A 21787-nucleotide genomic window follows, 5' to 3' on the forward strand; every position below is an offset into this window, starting at 1 on the left:
GCTCCCGTTCATCCAGCTTGCGGGTGGTCTTTCAGAGCGGCAATATGGGTTTCGGCGAGCCCGTTCTACGGTCGATGCAGTAGCAAAGGTCGTGGAATTGACTCGAAATGCAATGGCCATGGGCAAATGCTGTGCTCTGGTGACGCTGGACGTCAAAAATGCTTTTAACTCCGCCAACTGGGGCTGGATTAAGGGCACAAAAAAAAAAAATATCACCACATTTTAGTCGTATTGGATACCTTTAGCAAGTTTATCTTATGAGGTCAACTAAACGTGCTGAGATTGTGGGGTGCTGGCAACAGCAATGTATAGTTTTCGCAGTTTTGTGCAGAATCACCTCCGATGAAGACGATCAAATTGGTAGAATTGAACGTGTCATCATCTCTCTTCTCGCCAAGTTGGTCGCACCATACCGAATAGGAAGGTATGTGGAACAGAAGTGGGCACCATTGTTTCTCATGTTTCCGTGAGCCAAGACACAAAAAAATGAGTATTCCAATTATTATTTGGAGTAAAAACGAATCTGAAGGGTGCCTTTCACCTGAATGGGCTATTAGAGCAAGGATTATCGCAAAATTTGGCTAGGAGAGAACGAATGAAGAAAATGCCACACATATTCAAGCTGAAAAACGCAAGAATTTCGCTAGAATTGAACAGTATAAAAACTGTAATAGAAATTGAAATACGCCAAGCAAATGCAATGCCAAAAATTCAATCCAGTGAACCCAATTCGAAAGCGATCTAAGATTAGAACAAAAATACAATGAACCCTATCAGCATTACTTAGTGATAGATATATCATAGAGAAGATGGGAGAGCAAAAACAACCCCTAGAAATTTCAACTTGAGACGGCCCCTGAAAGCCTCAACAAATTCATGCGCCCTCCCAGAGAAATCTGTAGACGGTATGCTTTCCAACTCAATAGAAAGTTTGCATTTAGTGGTTGGCTAGTGGCCAAAAAGGAAAGTACGACAACTCTGGAGAATCTGAGAATTTAACTAGGGCCGGCCCGTTGGCGGTAGTATGGCTCAAATCTACTCGTAAGCGGAAAAAGAAGACTCGATAGAAGGAAATTTCAGGCATTAAGGAGGGGTAACTACAAGCTGAATCCTGCCTGTCAGAACCTTCTCCTCCACCCTTACTAGGAAAAGCGCAAGAAAAGCAATCTGCTGTCGTAGACACTATTGATTTAACGCCCATATGTTAACGCTCATATGTGGATCTGAAAAAGTCGCCGGCAGAGGAAACCACAGCGGAAAAAGGTGAAGCACATTGGGAATGAGGACATGGACATGGCTGTACCCCCAGGTGCGATAATGTCCAGAGAAATCGGACGCAAGCGGTAGTAGGTGGGAACAAACTTGTAACCACGATGAGACCTACACTGGACGCATCAAACTCCTTTGTCTGCGGTAATGCGCGCAAGACCAACACATCTCTGGTGAACAACGCTTTACTGTACTCCGCACCGGGGCTAACATTCGTGCATCGCGCAAGGATTAGGACCGGTGGGGCAAGAGGTAATCAAATCAGCGAGAGGGATCTCAACGAAGCTAGTCGATACCATAAAATACGGACACGAAGGCGATAAGGAAGATGACCTATGCTGCAGCCTCATTTCTGACCACTATCGTAGGAGTTTCCTCTGAGAATAGCAAAATGTCGAAGAGACAATTTACCGTCCTGTGGAAAAATCGCTTCAGTCTGGAACAAAGCCAAAATTTAACAATTAAGGTTTCGCGATGGGTTCTTCCGACTGGAATGTACTGATGAGGCTACCTTAAAGTGGCTCCAGCAAGTAATCCGGGCCTCGAGTTCTGGCAGTCGGTCCGAGTTCACTATTGTGAACACTGAGCTGCGCAGAACAGAATATGTCGGATATTAGATACTTGGTCATCGAAGCAAGGCATGAAACATCATCCGCATACTGAGTGAGCAAAACGCGAGCATGGACTTCGAATACTGGAGGGTAAAGTTCATGAATGCGGGAAGGGACAAATCTAAAAACGTAGATGCTTTCAGCTTGATATCCATTTCTAAATTGTCTGGTCCGCAAGGATAATAACTGCAGGGTGTTCCACTATTTCCTCGATAAATTGAAGTTCAATCATATCAGGGAACTTTAGAGCATCATCTCCATTTTGAGACCGAAGAACAAAGATGGTCTTCGATTCACACAAAGTAGAGCCAGATTGGCAGAACTTCGTTGCGCTTTCCCACATTGGTGCTACGCACGGAAGATAGTGCATGCATAGACGCAACCCCCGTATGTGGGCTTGCACTAGCGAAGAGATTACGAGTAAATCTTACCTGTTAGTAACTACGGAATAACTACAGAAGAAAGGGAACCCAGAGACGTGAAAGGAACTGACTTGGTTGTGTGATCAGATCTACGCAAACCAGACACCGTAAACCGTAGAAGGTGTTAAGTGAAAAACAGATTAATGCTGTGCGTGATAAGATGGTATCTTTTATGGATGAGGACATGGGAACTGCTGCATCTCGACATGCGACTATTCTTAGAGAAATCAATCACGAGGGGAACAAATCCCTGGTGGTAACTTCTGACTGTTTTTCAATACACAGACTAAGCTTATGTCAAGAAAACATAAAGACTGGTCAAACTAGCTTGAAGCATGCCAAATCCTCTTCTTATCTACTGGCAGCGAGGCCCACAAAGCTGCAGAATTGCCTCTACATTTTTCCGTTGCAAGAGCCATGAATTCGATTTAATATCTATCTAATCTATTGCATTGGATCAGTTAAATGGACTAGGATCTTTTACGATGAAAGGTTCATAAGACTGGCAGCTTGTGTCCTCGTATAAAAACGGTTAGAGGCAATCATGCTGAGACAGTTCTGTTACCAGAACCTAGTAACCTATTTCCCAGGGCAAACGCGGATGGAACTGCGAACTGGAAAAACTTAGGAATTCAACCAGATGACTTCTGAACCGTGCTTGTAAAAGCAATAAAAATGAATGGTTAAACTTCCGAAATCACAGCGTGAATATAAGAGGTTCATTATGTGTTCGAAACGAGACAGCTTTAGAGCGTACTGTGAGGAATTGGAAGGCGAACCAGAGACTTCCATGCTGTGCAGAGTCCTTAAACATGGTGTGGTAGTATTCCAGGGGCATCCAGGGGCTGAAACAGAAGTTAGCTATATTAGCACTGCGGTGAAGGGGACAAGAATGATCACTACATAGGATAACTGTGAATTCTCTTATGTGCGCAGCAACAGTCCTGCGCAATAATCAATGAGTCATACGACATAAGGGCTAGTGGCACTTGGTTAGATTTAGAGACCCGGCAACAGCAAACTAACCGCAATACAAAACGCTCTTCTGTGGCACATACTGAAATCGCTAAGAAGTTTCAGCAGAAACGAAATCTCAAAGGAGACACATTGGTAGAATTGAGAGAGTTTGTTTTAATACCAGAAGATCACGGCTCTACGGCAAATAAATTGGACACCCAAACGATGAACTCTACAGGAAACCTATTCTAGATATGCCAACCAGGCTGGGACTAAATGTAGCCAACATAATAACATCCAAAACCTTTGAAATACGAAGATATATGCAAACCATTCCGAATATCAGGCTCACGTTCAAAGACTGAAAAGTAGTAGAAGATTTTACAGGCAGTGATCATCAATATCGACTCAAAAATGAAAATGGAATGTCTTACGAACCGAAGTTGATAAAAACCAGAGTTTATTTAAAGCAAATATGAACACTAGGCCTCTTGTTAATGCGACTATATAACGAGTCCAAAATGGTAGGGCGTCGATGTCCAGGTTTCAATCGAGTCATAGAAAACCAACTAGAAAAAGTTGATTGCAAAAAAGGAAGGCAACGGCGTGGAGCTTGTTATGCCGATTACAGAAGCAGAAGAGTTCAAAAAATCCAAGAAGAATTTGAAGGTCGCTGTGTTTAAAAGTAGAAATTTAGAATTCAGTTACAAGCAAATAAATCCACCACATGTATCGTTCTAACGCACGAACCGTTAAGTTAAAAACTTGCACCGATACCTGATGTACTCTGTCTGCTTGCAGAAGCAAAATTGACCGCAGCAGTGAAAACGCTGTAGAACAATAAAGTACTCAATTTTGATGAAGTAGCCTTGGAGGATATAAAAATACCAATAGCAATAAGTCTATGGATTGCTTATTTCAACGGTTTTTTTTTGCAAAGATATGGAAAAAGCAACAGTGGATCCTGCTTGATAAAGGCCAAGGGGATCCCACCCAGCGATCCGCATTCAGACCCCTCTGTATTCTAGACGTTACTGGCAGGCTACTAGAGAAAAGCTGTTTAAGATTCTAGCGAACACTCCGAGAAGCAACACGGTCTCAGACCTGGGAAACAACGATGGCAGCAATCGATGAAATAATAGCTGGCGTAGAAGAATCTCAACGTAAAAACCACTTCACTAGCCAACTAGCCCTGTTAAGTTAATATTGCACTTGGATAGTGAAATATGCAGTAATCCCCTTTAAGTGCAAAGTCAACGGGGAAATTTATTGTTTGTGCGACATTCATATGTATTTTAGGGCAACCTCAGCATATTACAGAATGTTTGGGCTAAAAAAAAATTGAGAAAGCCCGGAAAATAAAAGCTACAAGAATTTAGGCATCTGAACCACGAAACGAAACCTCCCTGTGATGGTAGGAGAAGTGGTAAAAAGATAGCGAGAAAAGTGGTTACTGCTAAACGCAATTTTTATCTGGACTTTCTCAAATATGTTCATCGTGTGGACAAAGCAGAACATCCTAGTTGTATTGTGGAAGAAATGCTACACACTGTTCAGGTTATGACCTGGTTGAGGGTGCATCGGCCTTACCATTTGGCACGGATTGTTTATCGATAGAATAGTGTTGCGGATCATCAATCAGGAGGTTGTAAAGGAAGAGCTGCAACTGATAATTAATGATATCGTTATATTAGGCAATGTGATGTGTGTTGTTTGTAAATGGTTTGGTAACTAACTACCAGTAAGAATAACTCATCAAAAACAACCGCGTTAAGTTCAACGAAGCCCTGATAGCATCAGTTTTGTATGAGAGATCAGAACCGTCACTCGAATAGCAAAGAAGAGAACTGGCAAGACCAGCTAACAGTGCATAGTATAGCCATAAGGTCTGTCAGTCGATGCATTTAGCGAGAAATGTTAGGCCACCGAAACTGGTAACATTGCGCATGGAGAGTACTTAACCATATCCCACTTTCGTCAGACTTTCAGGTTCCGAAAGTCAGAAGTGCATGAACAACAACACGATGAAGTTCGGTAACTACGAAAAATGAATCGCGGTTATTGCGTTGCACCAACGTGGGAATACGCCGAAAAATATTCATAGTTTGTTAAAAACGTAAAACGGTAAATAAACGATTCGTTTTTAGGATATTAGCTCGATACCTCGAAACAGCTGATGTGGTTGACAGGCCACCGTATGTTGCCCAATTGTCGTGCATGCTGTGAGTGAGCGTGTTCGTCGCAATCCTCCCCGCAAGCAGAAACAAATGTCAGCGGAAATGGGCATTTCAATTCGAAGTATGAGTCAAATTTTACGAGAAGATCTCGGTCTCGGTGCGTACCGGTGATGCGTTAGCCATATGTTAACACCAAAACTGAAGGAAATACGGTGAATTCGGTGTGCTGCTCTTCTGCAACGATTTCCCGGTAAAAAAATATAGCAAAATTCTATTTTCTGATGAAAAGATATTTATCATCGAGGGTAAATTCAACCGGCAAAATGATCGAGTATATGCTCACAATTGTTATGAAGCTAAAGAAAATGCTACGTGAGTCCAACGTCGTCACCATCCGACTTCTGTCATGGTATGGTGGGGCGATATGATATTCATTTCTACGAGGCCGGCGTCAAACCCAACGCGAGCGTGTACGAAAAGATGTTAAGAGGATGTAGTCGAGCCATTGAGTGAATTTCTATTCGCTGGAAAGCTCTGGTGCTTCCAACAGGACCCGGCCCCCGGTCACAAAGCCAAGATAATTCAGCAGTGGTTAGCGGCGCATGTTTCTGACTTCATAACCGCAGATGAATGGGCCTTAGGCAGGCAAGATTTGAATCCTCTGGACTACAGCCTTTGGGCTAAGTTAGAGGAGACTGCCTGCGATCGAACTTACACCGATTTGGAGAGTTTGAAGGCAAGCAGCGTGCGTGCACCTCGAGAAATGCCGCTTCATACCGTGCGTGAAGTGATCGATGCTTGGCCTCACAGACTTCGGGCCTCAAGTTATAAGGACCACGGGCAAGAAAGATGATGACTCTAGGAAGGGGAATGCAAACCAATTGTAGAAAAAATGTGATGAAAGATAGACCTCGAATTGATATTTACATAGAAAAGCATAGCTCCATACTTGGAAGATTTTGGAATGTGCGAAATACTGTTTACTCGTGGAATGGTTAATTTCGCTTGAAGAAGAATTATCTTCTTTTCTTTTCACAGAAGCGGATGTAGAAATGGAACTAAAAAAATATAGAAATCGAAATAGAAGAGAAAAAAACAGTAATAACAGTTTCCACTTAAAATTATTTGAACCAAAAATACAACATAAAAATCCAATTTGGCAAGCAAATTCAACTTTAAAAGAAGTTTAAGAAAATTGTGGTATTAAAACATTTTATGGCAATTATCCAAAAAGTACGGCAAGTTTTTTTTTTTTAACAGAAACAAAATGGACATTTAGAAATAAAGATACAAATTGAGATACTTTCACTGGACGAAATAATTTTTATGTGGTTCGGACTGAAACATAAGTACGGCAAACAAAGATTAATTTATAAAAAAAATTCTGTTTAGGTATGACTTATATAAGAATGGGATGATATACACTTCAGTTGGGTTTTGTATGGTATTATGTTTTCTCTTGGTAATCATACAACTGAAAAATATATCGATATTCATCAAACCAATTCGTTTATAGTTAAAAATTTCAACTGCCTTTTTCTCTTACGTACTAAACTTTCATAGTAGGGTCTTTCAAATGTATAGTCGAAAACTTAAATTAACCTACTCTTATATAAGTATATACAATATCCCTATCTCTCGATCTTATTTTCTTACTTATAATTTTGAATTTCTATTTTTTCATCATTTGGAAACTATTTTTCTCTTCTTTTTTTTGTCGAGGACCCTATTTTATTTTATTTTTACAACCTAATGCCAATAGTTTTGTGTACGGGTATAAACTTTTTTACCTCATTGAATCTCATTTTGTTTTTTTTTTTGTTAACAACTTAAGAGTTTGTGATTTTCTTACGTATTTCAAATGCATGCATTTATCAGGCTGACGATTTTGGTGATCTCCCCAAACAGGATTAATTGTATTGAAAGCTGTTTTTTACCACAGCTTTTTCTCTAATATGTATTTGATTGAATGGATCAGATGTGATCAGAATTTGAGTTTGTGCCTGAACTACTACTTTGATCAAAAAGTTGCCGGAATGATCGCCGTGTGGCGCTTTTAGTACTCGGCTGTCCTTCTTTTTGTGTGTGTGTGTGTTACTCAACTGTCACTGATATTGCCGCCAAATTTTGGCGTTATTTCATCATCAGTTGTGAAAGTTACGTTGAGTTGAGTACATATGTCTCTGAGCGTGTTCACGATTATCCAGAATTTCATGCAAAAGAAGGACCGTGTGCACATTACCAAAGAGATGATTTTCATGGCTGATTCTGGCCCAACATTCATCAAACGCATCATTACGGGAGACGGCACGTGGGTTTATGAGTACTACATGCAGTCCACACATCAGGCAAGTGAATGGCGCGTGTCGCATGAGCCGAGACCGAAGAAACCTTGTTTCTAGTCAAAGAAACCTTGTTTCTAGAAGAAGAAGAAGAAGATTACCACGGTGTGGTGCATAGTTAATTCTTGCCACAAGGTCAGACTATCAATAAGGAATAATATTTGGGCGTTTTGAGACGTTTGCGTGGAGCAGTCTGTCAAAAACGCCAGCATTTGTGGGCGAACAACTTGTGGATCTTGCATCACGATAATGCACCCTCGCACAATGTCATCATTATCCGTCAGTTTTTGGCTAAAAACAACCACCGAATTCACCTGATTTGGCTTCATGCCATTTCTTTCTCCTCAATTGAATCAAAAAACCACTGAGAGCAACGCGTTTCAGTAGCCGAGAGGAGATAATGGAAAAATCCTAGATGGCCCTGATGGAGATACCTAATGTAGAACTTTAAAAATGTTTCCAGGACTGAACCAAGCGCTGGCATAAATGCGTTGCAGTCAATGGGGGTATTATATTGTTTATTTTTTAATGACTTCCGGGAACTTTTTGATCAAGGTAGTATTACTTTTTCAATAATGCTTTCGGCTTTTCCTATTGTTTGGATATGCAATCAGATTTGATAGAGGATTAGTGCTCGTTCCATTTTATTAATAATCAATTTCAAAGCTTCCACCTAAGAAACAGTCACATTACATTTATTACATCTCTTATAACTCTATAATACTTTTAGCTAGCTCTCGTTAAAAATTACTTTGATATGCCATCAAGCGTTTTCTAGCAATATAAAATTCACGAACCTACCGTCGATTCACACAATAAAATTTATCTGCAAGTAAACTCATGCAAGAAACATCGAAGATCTCGTACAAACCGAGTAGGTATAGTAATATTACTAAATTGACTATGAACTAAAGAATATATATTCCTTATTGCTCCGTTTTTAACCTGCGTTGAATTCTTTTCCGCTTAAAATAGACATAGCGAACGAATATTGCTAATCAGCTTACATCTCACAGCGGCAAGTAGCGCTGAATTTCATAGTGATATGCATTTTCACCATCACATGTTACATTGAACTGATAACACACTCGCAGTTGTTCAGAAGTTTTGTACCAGTAAAATACGACTCCAGATAATCTATCAACTTAGAAACGGCTACAGAGGGAGACATGGAGATGCCTTACGCTCCTTGAAAAAACGGGCACAGCAAACAAAATATGATTGCAAGCAATGGTCATTCAATACCAGCAGTAGATGTTAATCAGAGATGAAATAAATAAATAAGATAAATTGGAAAATTTTCCGAAATTTCAAAGGTCAATATACATTTAATTAAGTATACAGAGCGTCAGTATTTACCCATCGATTTCAATTTTCAAAATTAAAAACTCTTCCTGATAAACGGAGCATCCTGGTCCAAGTAAACCAAGTATAAAACTTCTGAACAGCGGATTGTTTCTGATCAATTCAAACTCAAGTCAACCGATAAGGATAATATCACTTGCGACCGTACTCAAACAATTTCAAACACAACTACACCGGGTGGCACTGGAACACTAACCTCTTTGAAATATCCTATCAATGTGATGTATATTCGACTCATTTCTGGAAATATCACAAACTCTTTTAAAACTAATCCTGGAAATCATATTCGACTTAGAATGAAACAGCTTTACAAGTTTCTCATAGTACACATATGAGATTTCATTAATTTTCTACTCCGAAGCATCGCTTGGGAATCATTAGTCACAATTAGCGGTGATGTTCCCACTGCTAAAGGACGCTTGTCTTGATTTTGGAATATGAACGTCACACGCGACATTCTAAACGAATAAATTAATTTAATTTAACCGTTCAAGTAATTTCAATAAAACGATTCCTGCTGCTTCGATTTTTCGTGTTACTAGGTCCTGTTTTAAGGTCTTCCCCGTGATTCGTTTGTCGATCAATTTCAATTTCAATCCAATGTTTTATTGACTATTCCTAAGTCTAGTCAAGATTCAGCTAAATTTCTAACTCCTAAGTTATTTTCCTCTTTATTGTGGTTTCCTAATATTCTCATATTTTCTGTAATATTTATAATATTTACTTGCAATTTATTTTCTCCTCCTGTTTCACTGAAGAACTAGTTTTCCTAACTCGCTCTGCCAATTGTTCTTCAAGTATGTTCTTCGAATTCCAATGAATGTTGTCCAAACACCAAATGATAGCCTACTTTCTATTAATATGAACCCGTCTTGGCGTTTGATTGAAGAGTTTGAGAAGAATCCTGTCGGCAGTTATGAGTCTAACATATGCGAAGTTGATGCTTTGATTTCAAATCGAATTAGGAAAAGTCCTGTCTGGAATACGAATATGATAAGCTTTCCGAAATATGGAGTATCCTTAAGAAGATCTGATTCGCCTTGGTTTTCATTGTAGAAGGACTCCATGGCAATATACTTTAATTTTTTAAGATGTGTAATTATCAAAGGAGCCTAGGTATTCCAGAGCTGCACGGTAGCAGAAATGGTATTGATCCTGCAACATACAACAAAAATTTGATGGTAAACAACTGACTCAAATCGGGCTAAATTGCAAACAAGCACTTACCTCAGTTTGCACCATAGCTGGTCGTTGCGCTCTTAGAATTCGCACCGTTTGGAAAACATCTAACACACCTTCATACTGCATCCTCTCTAGGACGATGCTGAGTGTAATGAATACACCGGTACGTCCAACACCAGCACTACAATGCACCGTAATCGGACCATCCTGTCCGAATTGTTCTTTCGTTTTATGCACTTGTCCGATAAAATCAATGAAACCTTCACCGGATTTAGGTACACCCTGTTCGGGCCAATCGATAAATTGGAATTGTCGAACTGTTCTCGATGAACCGTCGCGTGCATCGGTTACCTAAAATTGGGAGAAAAAATTATAAATTAAATTCGCTTGCACTGAATATGAAGCGAAATACTAAAGTCATCCTGGATTAATGTGCAAATTGTTGAGTGCATGTAATGACTTAAATTGGATTGAGATGATCAAGCGACCATCATGATTGGTCGGAGACAACCTATGGGGAAGAACTATCTCAAAAACCCAAAAAAGCAACAAAAGTTGGAGAACTTGACGGTGAAGGTCCGCCCGCAAATCTTGAAGCCCCATCGAAGTGTTCCGTCGACGCGTGCTTGCACGCCTCTGTTCTAGACAGGCCCGGGAATAGGGGGAAGTTCTTAGAACACGTCGATTCCTCACGGGTTATCAACAAAAATAAACTAAATTAAACACATCATTCCATCAGCTATTAGCATAAACGATCTGTTTGACTGACGCCAAACTGTTAAATACTGACCGGATCATCCTCATCCATACGGATTAAGTGACCTGTCCACCGGCACCCACAGACGATCATTGTATCGTTCATAGAGTTCGCCGTTAAATAGGCTACGGAATCGTCCATCCTCATGTAGGGGCCAAAGATTTTTCGAAGCATTCTTCTTTCGAACGCGGCCAAAAGTTTGCAATTTTTCTTGCTATGAGCCCAATCTCCGCGGAATATATGAGGACTAGCATCCTATAGTGAGACGTTTCGAGCGGAACAGTTTTTGTAAGCTGAAATAAACTCTGTTGGCTGCCAACAACTGTGCGAAGGTTTCATCGTCGTAGCTGGTATCAGTTACGACCCTAGATAGGAGCAAGTATCAACGGTCTCAAAGTTGTAGTCTCATATCTTTATTCTTCTCGTTTGACCATTGCAATTTGATGATGTTGGTTGGTTGGTTTTTGGTGCTGACTTTGCCACTATATAGTTCGTCTTACCTTCATTGATTTATTCATTTCATTCATTCATTTATTCATTTGGTGGCGATTAATAACTTTAATTTCGTTACCCGGGCACTGTCAACCGCGATAGGAGATTAATAATAATCGTTGACGCAACAATCCATATTGGACCAGAGCCTTGAAGTGTGTTAGAGTATTTCATCCAAGACCGTAGCGGTACACTACAAGATAACAGCACCCTGTAGGAGACAATGTGGTCAGCATTACGCTCGCTCGAGATTATTACCCTGATTTGACTCAGGTAGCCGTTCACAGCTGAGTCGACAAGTATCCGACATCCAGTCACGATAACAGATCCTTCTGCCACCACCACCGATCCGATGCTGAGGAAGGTGTCTTTTACCAATCACTTGACAGAAAGGCTTGTAACGTGCCTGCTGATGACTATATCGATCGTCATTGTTGGCGATTAATGGTCATGAGGGTGAAAATGGAGACGCCAATATTTGCCATGGGGGAAAAGCCCTTGGAGTGCGCAATGAGAGTGGTGTCATCATCGTCGCCGACTGCAAAGCAATTCCCTATGGAATGATGGCACTTCAACATCAATCGTTGATTGCTCTCTTGACCAATGTCAAACAATCATGCAATCAAATTGAAAACAGAACCCACAAAGCAGACTCTGGAAACCTCGAGGTCACCAAATCTTGTAAGCGTTGTTTAAATGAAGGCTCGGGAGAAGGAACGAGGCCTTTCTTCTTCATAAATTTCTCACCGATGTAACACTAGCCAATTGGCAACGAAAGCGATTGTTGCTAGCCGAGTGGTCCATTACAAAGGCCTTTGCGATAAACTGGGCACCTAGTATGGCAAGAGATATCTGTATCCACTTGACCAAACCCGACACCAATGCAGGAAAACGGTGCTTTGTTTACCGATTGACGAGCCGCGACAGACAGATGAGGGGAATATTTCAAGCAAAATTCAACGAAAGAATTCTCTCATCCACCGTTTCCTCCTGCCCTGTCGATATTTGGAGCACTTGACAGGTGTAATGAAGTCAAGGAAGCTACCAAACGGACGAAATCAGAGAAACCAATAGAACCGAAGAGCTGGGACCCAACACTATGGAAAAGTGAGCTGTACAATGGAGTCTAATGAGGAGGGCAGGATAACATCTAACTTGCAAGAAAGCACGACCCATATGGAAGCAGAATGTTCAAATTACCTTCCGATCCGGTTGCTGTCTTATACTATGAAGATTTTTAAACGCATTCTATAAAATGGTATTTGCGACAGCGTTGAAATATCTAACAACTGCTGAACTACTGACGCAATATAAATCGTCCGGTTACTCATTGACAAACACCGTGGAGAGGGTCTCCCTCTCTAAATTGCTTCTCTATACAAGACAGTGCCACAAAAACTAATCTGGTATGTTCTGTGCTAACCCCTAATGTCAGAGGAACTTAAGTGCTAGGTTAAAGTGCCTTAGCGCAATCTAAAATGTAAAGTTCAAAATGTAAATGTAATGTAATGGTATATATGGTTGCTATTTACCTCTTGGTAAAATAGCGTCTCCTCTACTGTCCTGCGTCAAATGGCCTAGGGGTAACCCACTCGTCAGCCAACTTGGGAGACTGGATTCCTTTGCATGACGTAGTCTGCAATGCAATTGTCGCCTCCGTCTTCCGATCACAGTGCGTACTTGGTCTGAACATCGAAGTCGATGGGAAACGACCAGGAGGCCGATCGAAACAACGGTGGCTTGATACGTAAGATGATGATTTGAGAGCTTCTCTACTCCATTCAAATCAGGCCTCATAAGCCGAGCAAAATGGGGCAATAAGGACACACAATGTCTTATGGCATTCCTTTTTTCTATTTTGAATTTCAATGTGACTACAATTCAATTTGATTATGCAAGTGATAAGTTTATAAGGATTCTAACCCGCCATACACGTATACATTGCAATATTTACTTCAATAATAATAGGGATTGAAGGAACGCATGAACGGAAAAACCCTATTCAGGGCCCAAGTTGTCAAAAATTTTGACATATTGGGTATAAATATTATGATTCGAAACAACCCAACGGCAAAGGATATGAAGGCATTGCTATTCTTATTAAGGATTATGGCAGGCTTTATATGATAGATGAGTTCACTAAGCAGCCCATGCAAGCTATGCCAATATGTGTATCAGTATGGCGGCTTCCAGTTCAGGTTTCTGAAAGATGTTGTCCCCCCCCAAAGGGGTTGATTTCGCTTAACACCTAAGGGGCGTATTTCAGCCTATCCGATAGTCAATGAATGATCATCTTCCCACTGCTTCTCCACAAGCATCCGAGCATATACGTAGGCCATTGATGTACAGCATTAAGGTACCGGATTTGTATGAAATGAAACGATACGAAAATACATTGATCCCAAATGTCAACTGGTTGATCGCAAAGGAAGGTAAGAATTCAAACCTTGCGACCTTGTGCAAACAATTGAGGGAATGAATGGCGTCTTTGTGGAAAGTGCACTAGTCAGCCATTATTCATGTTGTGAGGCCAAATAATTGGCATGATGGTCTTATACGCAAAGTTAAAAAAACGTTATCTACGAATTAAATCCTTAGATTTCAGAAACAAAGAAAAATGTTCGGTTTCGTCCAATTCCAAAAAGTAGAGACATTAAGGACTCTTTTGGACTTTGCATTTCAAAAATGGAATGATCGCCGCATGCTTTACGCATTAACGCAACCTGGATGAAGTGATTGACGTATCAGCAAAAGTCTCAAATCTAAAATTTACCGCAGTGTCGTCCGCTCTGTCGCCTTCTATGGTTCTGAATGTTAGCCGACTATAAAAGACAATGAAGGGTGTGTTGCGGCAATGGAGGCGAAGATGTTCCTTTGGACTAGTCACATGACACACTTTGGACACATCCAAAATGAGGATATCTGCGATCGATATGGGGTTGCACCGATCATGGTAACATTGTGAGAGATACGTCTTCGATGGTATGGTCACATAATTCGCGCTAACAAGAATTCACTTGCCAAGATTGGTCTGAACATCGAAGTTAATGGTAAGCGATTAAAAGTCCGACCAAAACAACGGTGGCTTGATATACTGGATGGGGATTTGAAAGCCTCGCGAATGCAGGCTTTTGATAAAAAGAAATAGCGCAACTGATCACGACAAGCCGACGCCACTTGTGAACGGGACAAAGGCTGAAGAAAAAGAGGGTTCTTTGACATTATTGACGAAGGACACAGGAGTTTTCAGAATAGCCTCATGGGTCCACTATCACAGAATATTATATTGTGTGGATTTTAGCTATAAAAGTTGGGGAGCACATGCTAGTAATTGTAAATGCGTGAATAGAAGACCCTGCATGGTACTTGAATCCAATGAAAGGTTCAATCCGATTTCTACTGCTTGCTGAAATCTGCGCTACATATTGAAGGCTTCCATCTAAAGGTCGGCCAACTTAGCCATGAACAAACCAGTATTACTCTTGGTTGATATTGCTATGTTAGTCATTTATTCCATCCACTTACCTTAAATTCCCTAAGCTTATATTGAGGCATATTATATTCGGCAATAGGATCAACAACATAATATTGATATCGTACAGAACGTTCATGTGGCCAATATTGGAAACACTTTTCCTAAAAAGAAAAAAACAATTCAATCTCTCAATCATAAATACAAATGATCGACATACCCTTCCCATTTCTTTCAGCTTTGTCAACATGACAACAATAGTTGAATTATGTTCCCATAACATTCTCCAAAAGTCCTCGGCGGTTTCCTGTAGAGGACCTTGTGCAGCAATATACGCGGAACGATATCGATAGCCATCAATGAAACTTGCATTTATATAATCACTACCCTCCACACCATGGATCGGGGTCAAATAGACCCTTGTCGACTCATACGGCAATATATGAACCAAACGATTCTTATGCTTATTACACGGTAGATTGGCTGTTACGAATCTCGATGAATCAGTCTTAACATTTGATAATTTCTTAAATTCAATTTCCATTCCGGTGATGTTTTCACCAGGTTCGGTTTGCATTAGCTTCTGTAAATGGGAGTGAAGGTTTCGGGCTGGCACTTCAGTATTTCCACAGATGATAGCTTCCAAGATTGCATCGTGAATGAAAATGTATTGATCCTCGGTTTGCACCATATAATTCCTTTGAGCTCGTAGGCAAGTAACATGCCCGTAGATGTCAACGATCTTTTCGTGTTTCATCCGTTCTAACATAGAATCGATCACTATATAGCATCCTGTCCGTCCCACGCCGGCTGAACAATGAACAACTACCGGACCGGAATCGGGAGGGGTCAACGATCGACAACGTCGCAGGAACTGAAGGAATGGAGCGGGATGGTCGGGTACACCATGATCGGGCCATGCAGTAAATTGAAGTTGTTTCATTTCCCTGCGTTCGTTAGAACCCTGCTTGCAAATTTGGAAGGTTCTTATGCTATATGTCGAGAGCTCTTGGGTTTCAGTAATGGTTACAAATATCTGACCATACGTTTCAGTACCACGAGACGGCCAGTATTGATCGCATTTGATTCGAGCCCGCTCCTCCAGCCGTGTCATCATAACAATCGTAGTGGATTTCTGTTCCCAACACATCCTCCAAAAGTCCCCAAAGGTTTCTTGCAAAGGTCCTTGTGTAGCTATGTAGGCGTTGTGCTTCCGGTATCCATCGCAGTAGTTAGCATTTATGTAATCAGAACCCAGAATACCATCGAGTGGTTGCAAATGGACTCTACTGTGATCATAAGCCGTAACGTTTGCATAGCGATTTTTGCTTTTATTGTATTCCAAGTTGGAATGATCCCATGTGAATTGCTGCCCAGGCTCAATACTTTCATATTCTTGAGAGAATTTCAGATTGTCATTCGCTTTCAGACGTTCGACGTGATTAGCAAATTCAGATATTGGAATGGGAGGATGGCTAATCATTCCAGGGGTTTGGAAATTCAACCGTCGCATATCAACAGGATCGTTAGGAGCTGGTCCTGCGCCTAAATCAGCCGCCATTAGTGGTCGTGTCACCGCTGCTTGATCAGGTGTTTTACAAGGCTGTCTGCGACGTCTGGCTATGTACAAAATGACGAATGAAGAAGACAGGATTAGCGCGATTAAAACCGGCAGAACAACCCAGAGCATGCTTTGTTCGTCGCTGTTTCTATTCACCGAAACTTCAGGATCAAGTGGCCAGTTCGGATCTGGCCGATGTGGTCGTTCTCCAGGTGGCGCTTCACGCATATCAAGTGATAAAAATTCCGAGAATGGACTGGACGTGTAGAGATGCTTCTGAGGGGTGTCGACTACGGCTCTCACAAAGATCCTGTACCGTTTATCCCGGTCTAACTTTTTGTTGGTGAAATTATGATAGTCATCACCTGATCCTAAATGGAAAGTAAAAGGAATTGACCTTTGTGGGAATTTGGCTGCGATGTATGGAGCGTTCGCACGCTCTGGTTTGTTTCGTCCAGGTAGTAAATCATCTGTTAAAAACTGATCTGGGTTTTTATGTAAATTTGACTTATCTTCAGGTACAACGACTAAGTAGTAATGCGAAATCGGTCCATATTCTTCAGAGGCTTGGGGAAGAATAACGAGAATCTCTTCTCCATTTACGACACCATAAAAGTCTGGTTTGACCATAGGCTGAGGTGCTGCCATTTGTGTCGTGACTGTGATTTTAGTCGGTGGTCTATATGAATAGTCTGGAGGAATAGCACTCACGTTAACATTGTATGTGGTAAATGGAGATAGCTCATTGATTGTGTGCGTCTTAATGTGTTGCTTGAGCATCATCTCTCGTTTCGGAACGATTTGGGTCTGCGAGAATCCTTGTGAGTCCACAAAGACTTTAACAGCATCAAATGAAATCTTATAGTTAATTGGATTAAGTCGAATGGGCGGAGACCAACTTAGCGTCATAGAGTGCGTGCTAACATCGTGGGCGCGTAGATTAAGAGGCACATCTTCAGGTTTAATTTTAACTGTTATCTTTTCACTCAAGCGTCCAAGACCAGATTTGAATCTAGCCGCAATCGCGATTGCATATTGGGCAAATTTCTCTAAATTGACAAGATCGGCTGATTCTGTTAAACCAATTGTTTTAGTTTGCCATTCATCTAGATCCTCGACAGCAGTCATTGTGTAGAAAATTTTGTATCCTAAAAGTTTTCCACGTGACGGAACTGGTTCCCACCAGACCTCTGCTGTTTGCTCAGATGTTGCAACGGCTTGAACCGACATTGGAGCACGTCCCATATCTCGTTCGGTAGCGATAATCAATTTATCACTGAATGGTCCTGCTCCTTGTTTTGTGTAAGCGCGTACTCGGAAAACGTATTCAGTATTCTCTTCAAGATTTGTGAATACCGCTTTTCGGAGTGTGGTGTTTCGTTCTGATCCTAGGCCGTGGTCGATTTTTTTATGGAATTGAACGTCGTAGCGAGTGATTTGTCCGTTTCTGTGTTCGGCTGTTGGCGAGTCCCAAGTGATACAAAGAACATCGGGTGTCTGGAACCTCACTGATATGTTGGCCGGCGGTCCGGATGGCACGCCTTCTGGGGTTGGAAGATATTTAACGTATTCTTGTCCGATACCGATATGATTCATCCCTGCCACTCGGAATTCGTAGATAACTCCCCTCTCCAAGTCTTTAATTCTTTTTGTGTTCACATGTTGACCAGAAATTATTTCTTCATGCAGCGGTTGGTCCTTTATTCCCCACCTTAATCGATAGCCCCTCAGTTCGCCGTAAGTTTGAGCCGGTCGTTCCCATTCCAATTCAATTGATACACGTGGATCTCTTTCTAGAATTTTTATGGTTGTCACAGGCCGAACTGGAACACCTCCTGGCGTTTTGACTATCACAGGGAGACTACGATCGCCATCACCTTTTCTCGTAAGTGCGGCAACTTGTATGGAGTATCGAGTGTCCGGCTGGAGACCGGTTACGTTGTATTCTAAGGCATCCACGACATCGAACTTCATGGGCTCGTTTAGGAAACCTTTTCCCTGTAAAGAAAAATACTTCATTAATCACTAGTAAATTCAAGTTGATGATAGGTATTCTGTTATCAAAAGATAGCTTTTATCAAGTGATGGAATTTGAGGCCGTTAATTCCTTGCTTCGATGATGTCCGTATTCTTGCTGTGTAATAGTGCCAAATCTTGAAGTTTGCCAACTTAATTGCCCTATAATTCGTGGAATGAAAGTTTTCTAACAAAATTCCGCCTCCTGATCCGTACTATGCTGGAGGATTCGAGTTCAAGTGTTCAGTTCTACCATAACTTTCTGCTTGGAACTATTAGAATCGACAAGTCAGATTTTAGAGTAAATATGGAATCCTCTATCCACAGTAACCGAGCAGAGCAAGCAGAAGCAACTTTAACGGTGTGCTTGGGAAGGCATAACAATGTATGCATTATCTGGGGAAAATTCACAATCAACCGAGGAGATTAGTTCCTACTAACTTTTAATGAACCTAAGCAAGTGAAATTATTTTATATAATTAAGGATCGATTTGTTCCGACTTTTGTTATTGGGAAACTGTCGGAATCCTCGTAGTGCACTAAGTGCATAAGTGAGCTGATTGCATTCGTGGCTGTCGTCGCTAATTAAGATTATCGATTATTCTGAGAAGTGTGCGGCTTCTTCAAGACTTGGATCCAACTGCAGTTGGGGGTTTACAAGTGACGCTATAGAATCCTAGACGGGAAGCAAGTAGTGCATTCGAATAAAAGACGGCTTTGTTTGCTTGTAAACTTTTCCTTTTCTCTTTAGTTCACGCTTGCTTCAATTATCGTCTCTCAATGAAATTTGATTGAATAATCCACAAGGACTCTGAGTTTCTCGTTTGTTTTCATGAGGCAAATATATGAATTTCTAATTTACCAGGCAGTAATGAATGCATGTTTTCCAATTGACTCTTGAGGAATTAGAAGGAGGTATTATGCTAAAGAGGTTTCATTCAATTTTAATTAAATTGTTGTGAATTCGATGGAGCGCACTTTCGCTTACTGGAAAGAGAGGTTAAAATCAAGGTAATAGGACAAACAAAGCTTCAAGGATCCTTATTCAGACTTTCAGACAAAAGCCGTACTTATGGCTGTTGTTTCCTGGATAATAAATGTGAATGTATTGATATTCTTCGGAGGCGGAAATAACGGAGTATTATGCAGAAAGTGGAAATACTTCGTATACAGAAGAGAAGTCCTCATGGAAAGCATTGTCGTTGCTCTTCCCTGTATAATCCATTTGATAAATGGCTATACCTATTAAGAAACTGACTAATTCCTTAAGAATTAAAACTATCCGAATACCACGATGGTTTTGTCGCCCGCCGTCCAGCCGATCAAACGATTGTAGGATCGTCGACGGAAGGTCAATTATCAATAATCGAAATCGAAACTGCAATGGACAAAGAAACGAAGATTTAAGGCTGAAGAATGGACGATGTTATTGTGACAGTCCAATCTCTAGTAAAAGTGATGGGATCAAATATTATAGTCAAAAGGGACTTAGGACCCCTTAATCCCTGAAAAACGATTTCTAACTCCGGTCAACCATTGTCTGAAGTATGGGCGAATTTACGTTCAATATAATTCGCATTTTTGCAAATTATATAAAGGAACATTTAATATCGGTGAACCGCTTTGCTCACGCTACTGCGAAGACAGAAGTGAGGCAGCGTCTGATGAGCTCTGCCTGCCCTGGTATGACCCTAGTCACCTATGGAAATTTAGTGTTATATCCATTGCGGGTCATATGAAATGAAATACAAGGACCCCATAACCAGGGTCCGTACGCAGCATGTTGGTCCTAATCACAGATGAAAGAGGAGGGTATGAAGTAAAGAATCTAATGCTGGATTAAGGAAAAGGATTAAGAAAATATAGGATAACTTTACTATAGTAGAGCTTCCTGATCACACATCTTTATCAAGGAGATTAACAAGATGTTGGCCTGGTCCTCTAGGTTGTGGATTGGTCGAAGGACCAGCTTCTCGTCACCATTAAAAATAGGTGTTCAGAAACCTGATATACCTACGATCGAATATTACCCCAACGACCTCACAAATTGAATCTAAAGTATACTACTGGAACCTTGAACATGCAATCTCCGTAGACCAACGACAATAAAAACCCAACTGCAATAGGTGGAAAAATATAAATTGAAAATCGTGGTACTTCGGAAAACAAAGCTTTTGGGTAGTGAAATTTCGGATGAGAAATCGAATATATTCAATATATTCTTCGAGAGAGAGAAACTCTGAGGAAATCGGGCATTTGGAGTCGCTCATGGAAGAAAAAGCCAGACCTCTTGACACCGAGAGACTCAAGAGAGGACCCATAATGCAGGGGTATCAAATGGGCGTGCTACTTCTCGGAACTACTAAACCCTCCCAGTTCACCGGCAGCAACGGAGACATTTTTCTTGGGACGTGATCACTTTATCCCTCGCTCCTAGGAGAAATTATTGTTTACTTATTTATTTAGTTAAGACAATATGTAACAAACTCCTTGTTACATATTGTCCTCAGAGGGAAGAGCAAGTAAATGGCTTACCTTACACTCGAAGCTAAAGGAGATAGAGTAAAAGGACACAAGCTGCAGGACGTTGTAGGACTGGCACAACCTCGCGATCGGGGACTGATAGTAGATGTTGAACTCCGCGAAGGGTACTTCAAAATGTCCGCACAACATGTATTATGAGAGGCGATTCGAAAAATAACATCAGAGTTGACAGAGCAGTAAATCAGCCAATTACAGAGTTTGGAAAGAGTAAACATATACAGATGTAAAAGATGCCAATAGAACCTCAAGCGAAAGTGGAACAGCATATGCTGAAGGCTGCGCCGCTAAAGAAGAGCTTAGTTTCTAATATACGGACTTTGCATATCTTGAACACCTTCGATTTCAATCAAAATCCTGCGCTGGTGATCAGGCTGATTAGCTTATGTACCTAGCGACGACAGAAAGAGAGGGGTTAATGTCAGGCGCATCAATAGAGGAATAACAGCTAGGAGGCGGTGGACATCGCAGCCACTGCACGGAATTCCAGCTATCGCCTCCGTATTCTAAAAGCAGGCGACAGATGGACTAGTGATTTTTTGACGACCGATCCCCATGAAACAGGCACAATCACTGTCAGCGGCAGTGATCTGCCCAGATCTGAGCGATTTAAATACTTCGGG

The 21787-nt window shown here is 41.1% G+C and overlaps 1 protein-coding gene across 15 annotated transcripts in view; it reads right to left on the minus strand.

The window, feature by feature from the left end:
• Window positions 1-7879: 7879 nt before the first annotated feature.
• Window positions 7880-21787, minus strand: part of LOC119652655 (tyrosine-protein phosphatase Lar) — a 994202-nt gene continuing 980294 nt past the window's right edge. For all 15 annotated transcript variants that reach the window (XM_038056909.1, XM_038056910.1, XM_038056920.1 and 12 more), the window contains 4 exons: window positions 15267-18605; window positions 15100-15210; window positions 10371-10676; window positions 7880-10298 (listed from right to left, as the gene is read on the minus strand). In XM_038056909.1, the coding sequence (XP_037912837.1) occupies window positions 10230-10298; window positions 10371-10676; window positions 15100-15210; window positions 15267-18605 (3825 nt within the window). In that variant the 3' untranslated portion in view covers window positions 7880-10229. The remainder of the gene's footprint in view (window positions 10299-10370; window positions 10677-15099; window positions 15211-15266; window positions 18606-21787) is intronic.

Source organism: Hermetia illucens, chromosome 3, assembly GCF_905115235.1.
Source record: "Hermetia illucens chromosome 3, iHerIll2.2.curated.20191125, whole genome shotgun sequence".
Taxonomy (NCBI): Eukaryota; Metazoa; Arthropoda; class Insecta; order Diptera; family Stratiomyidae; genus Hermetia; species Hermetia illucens.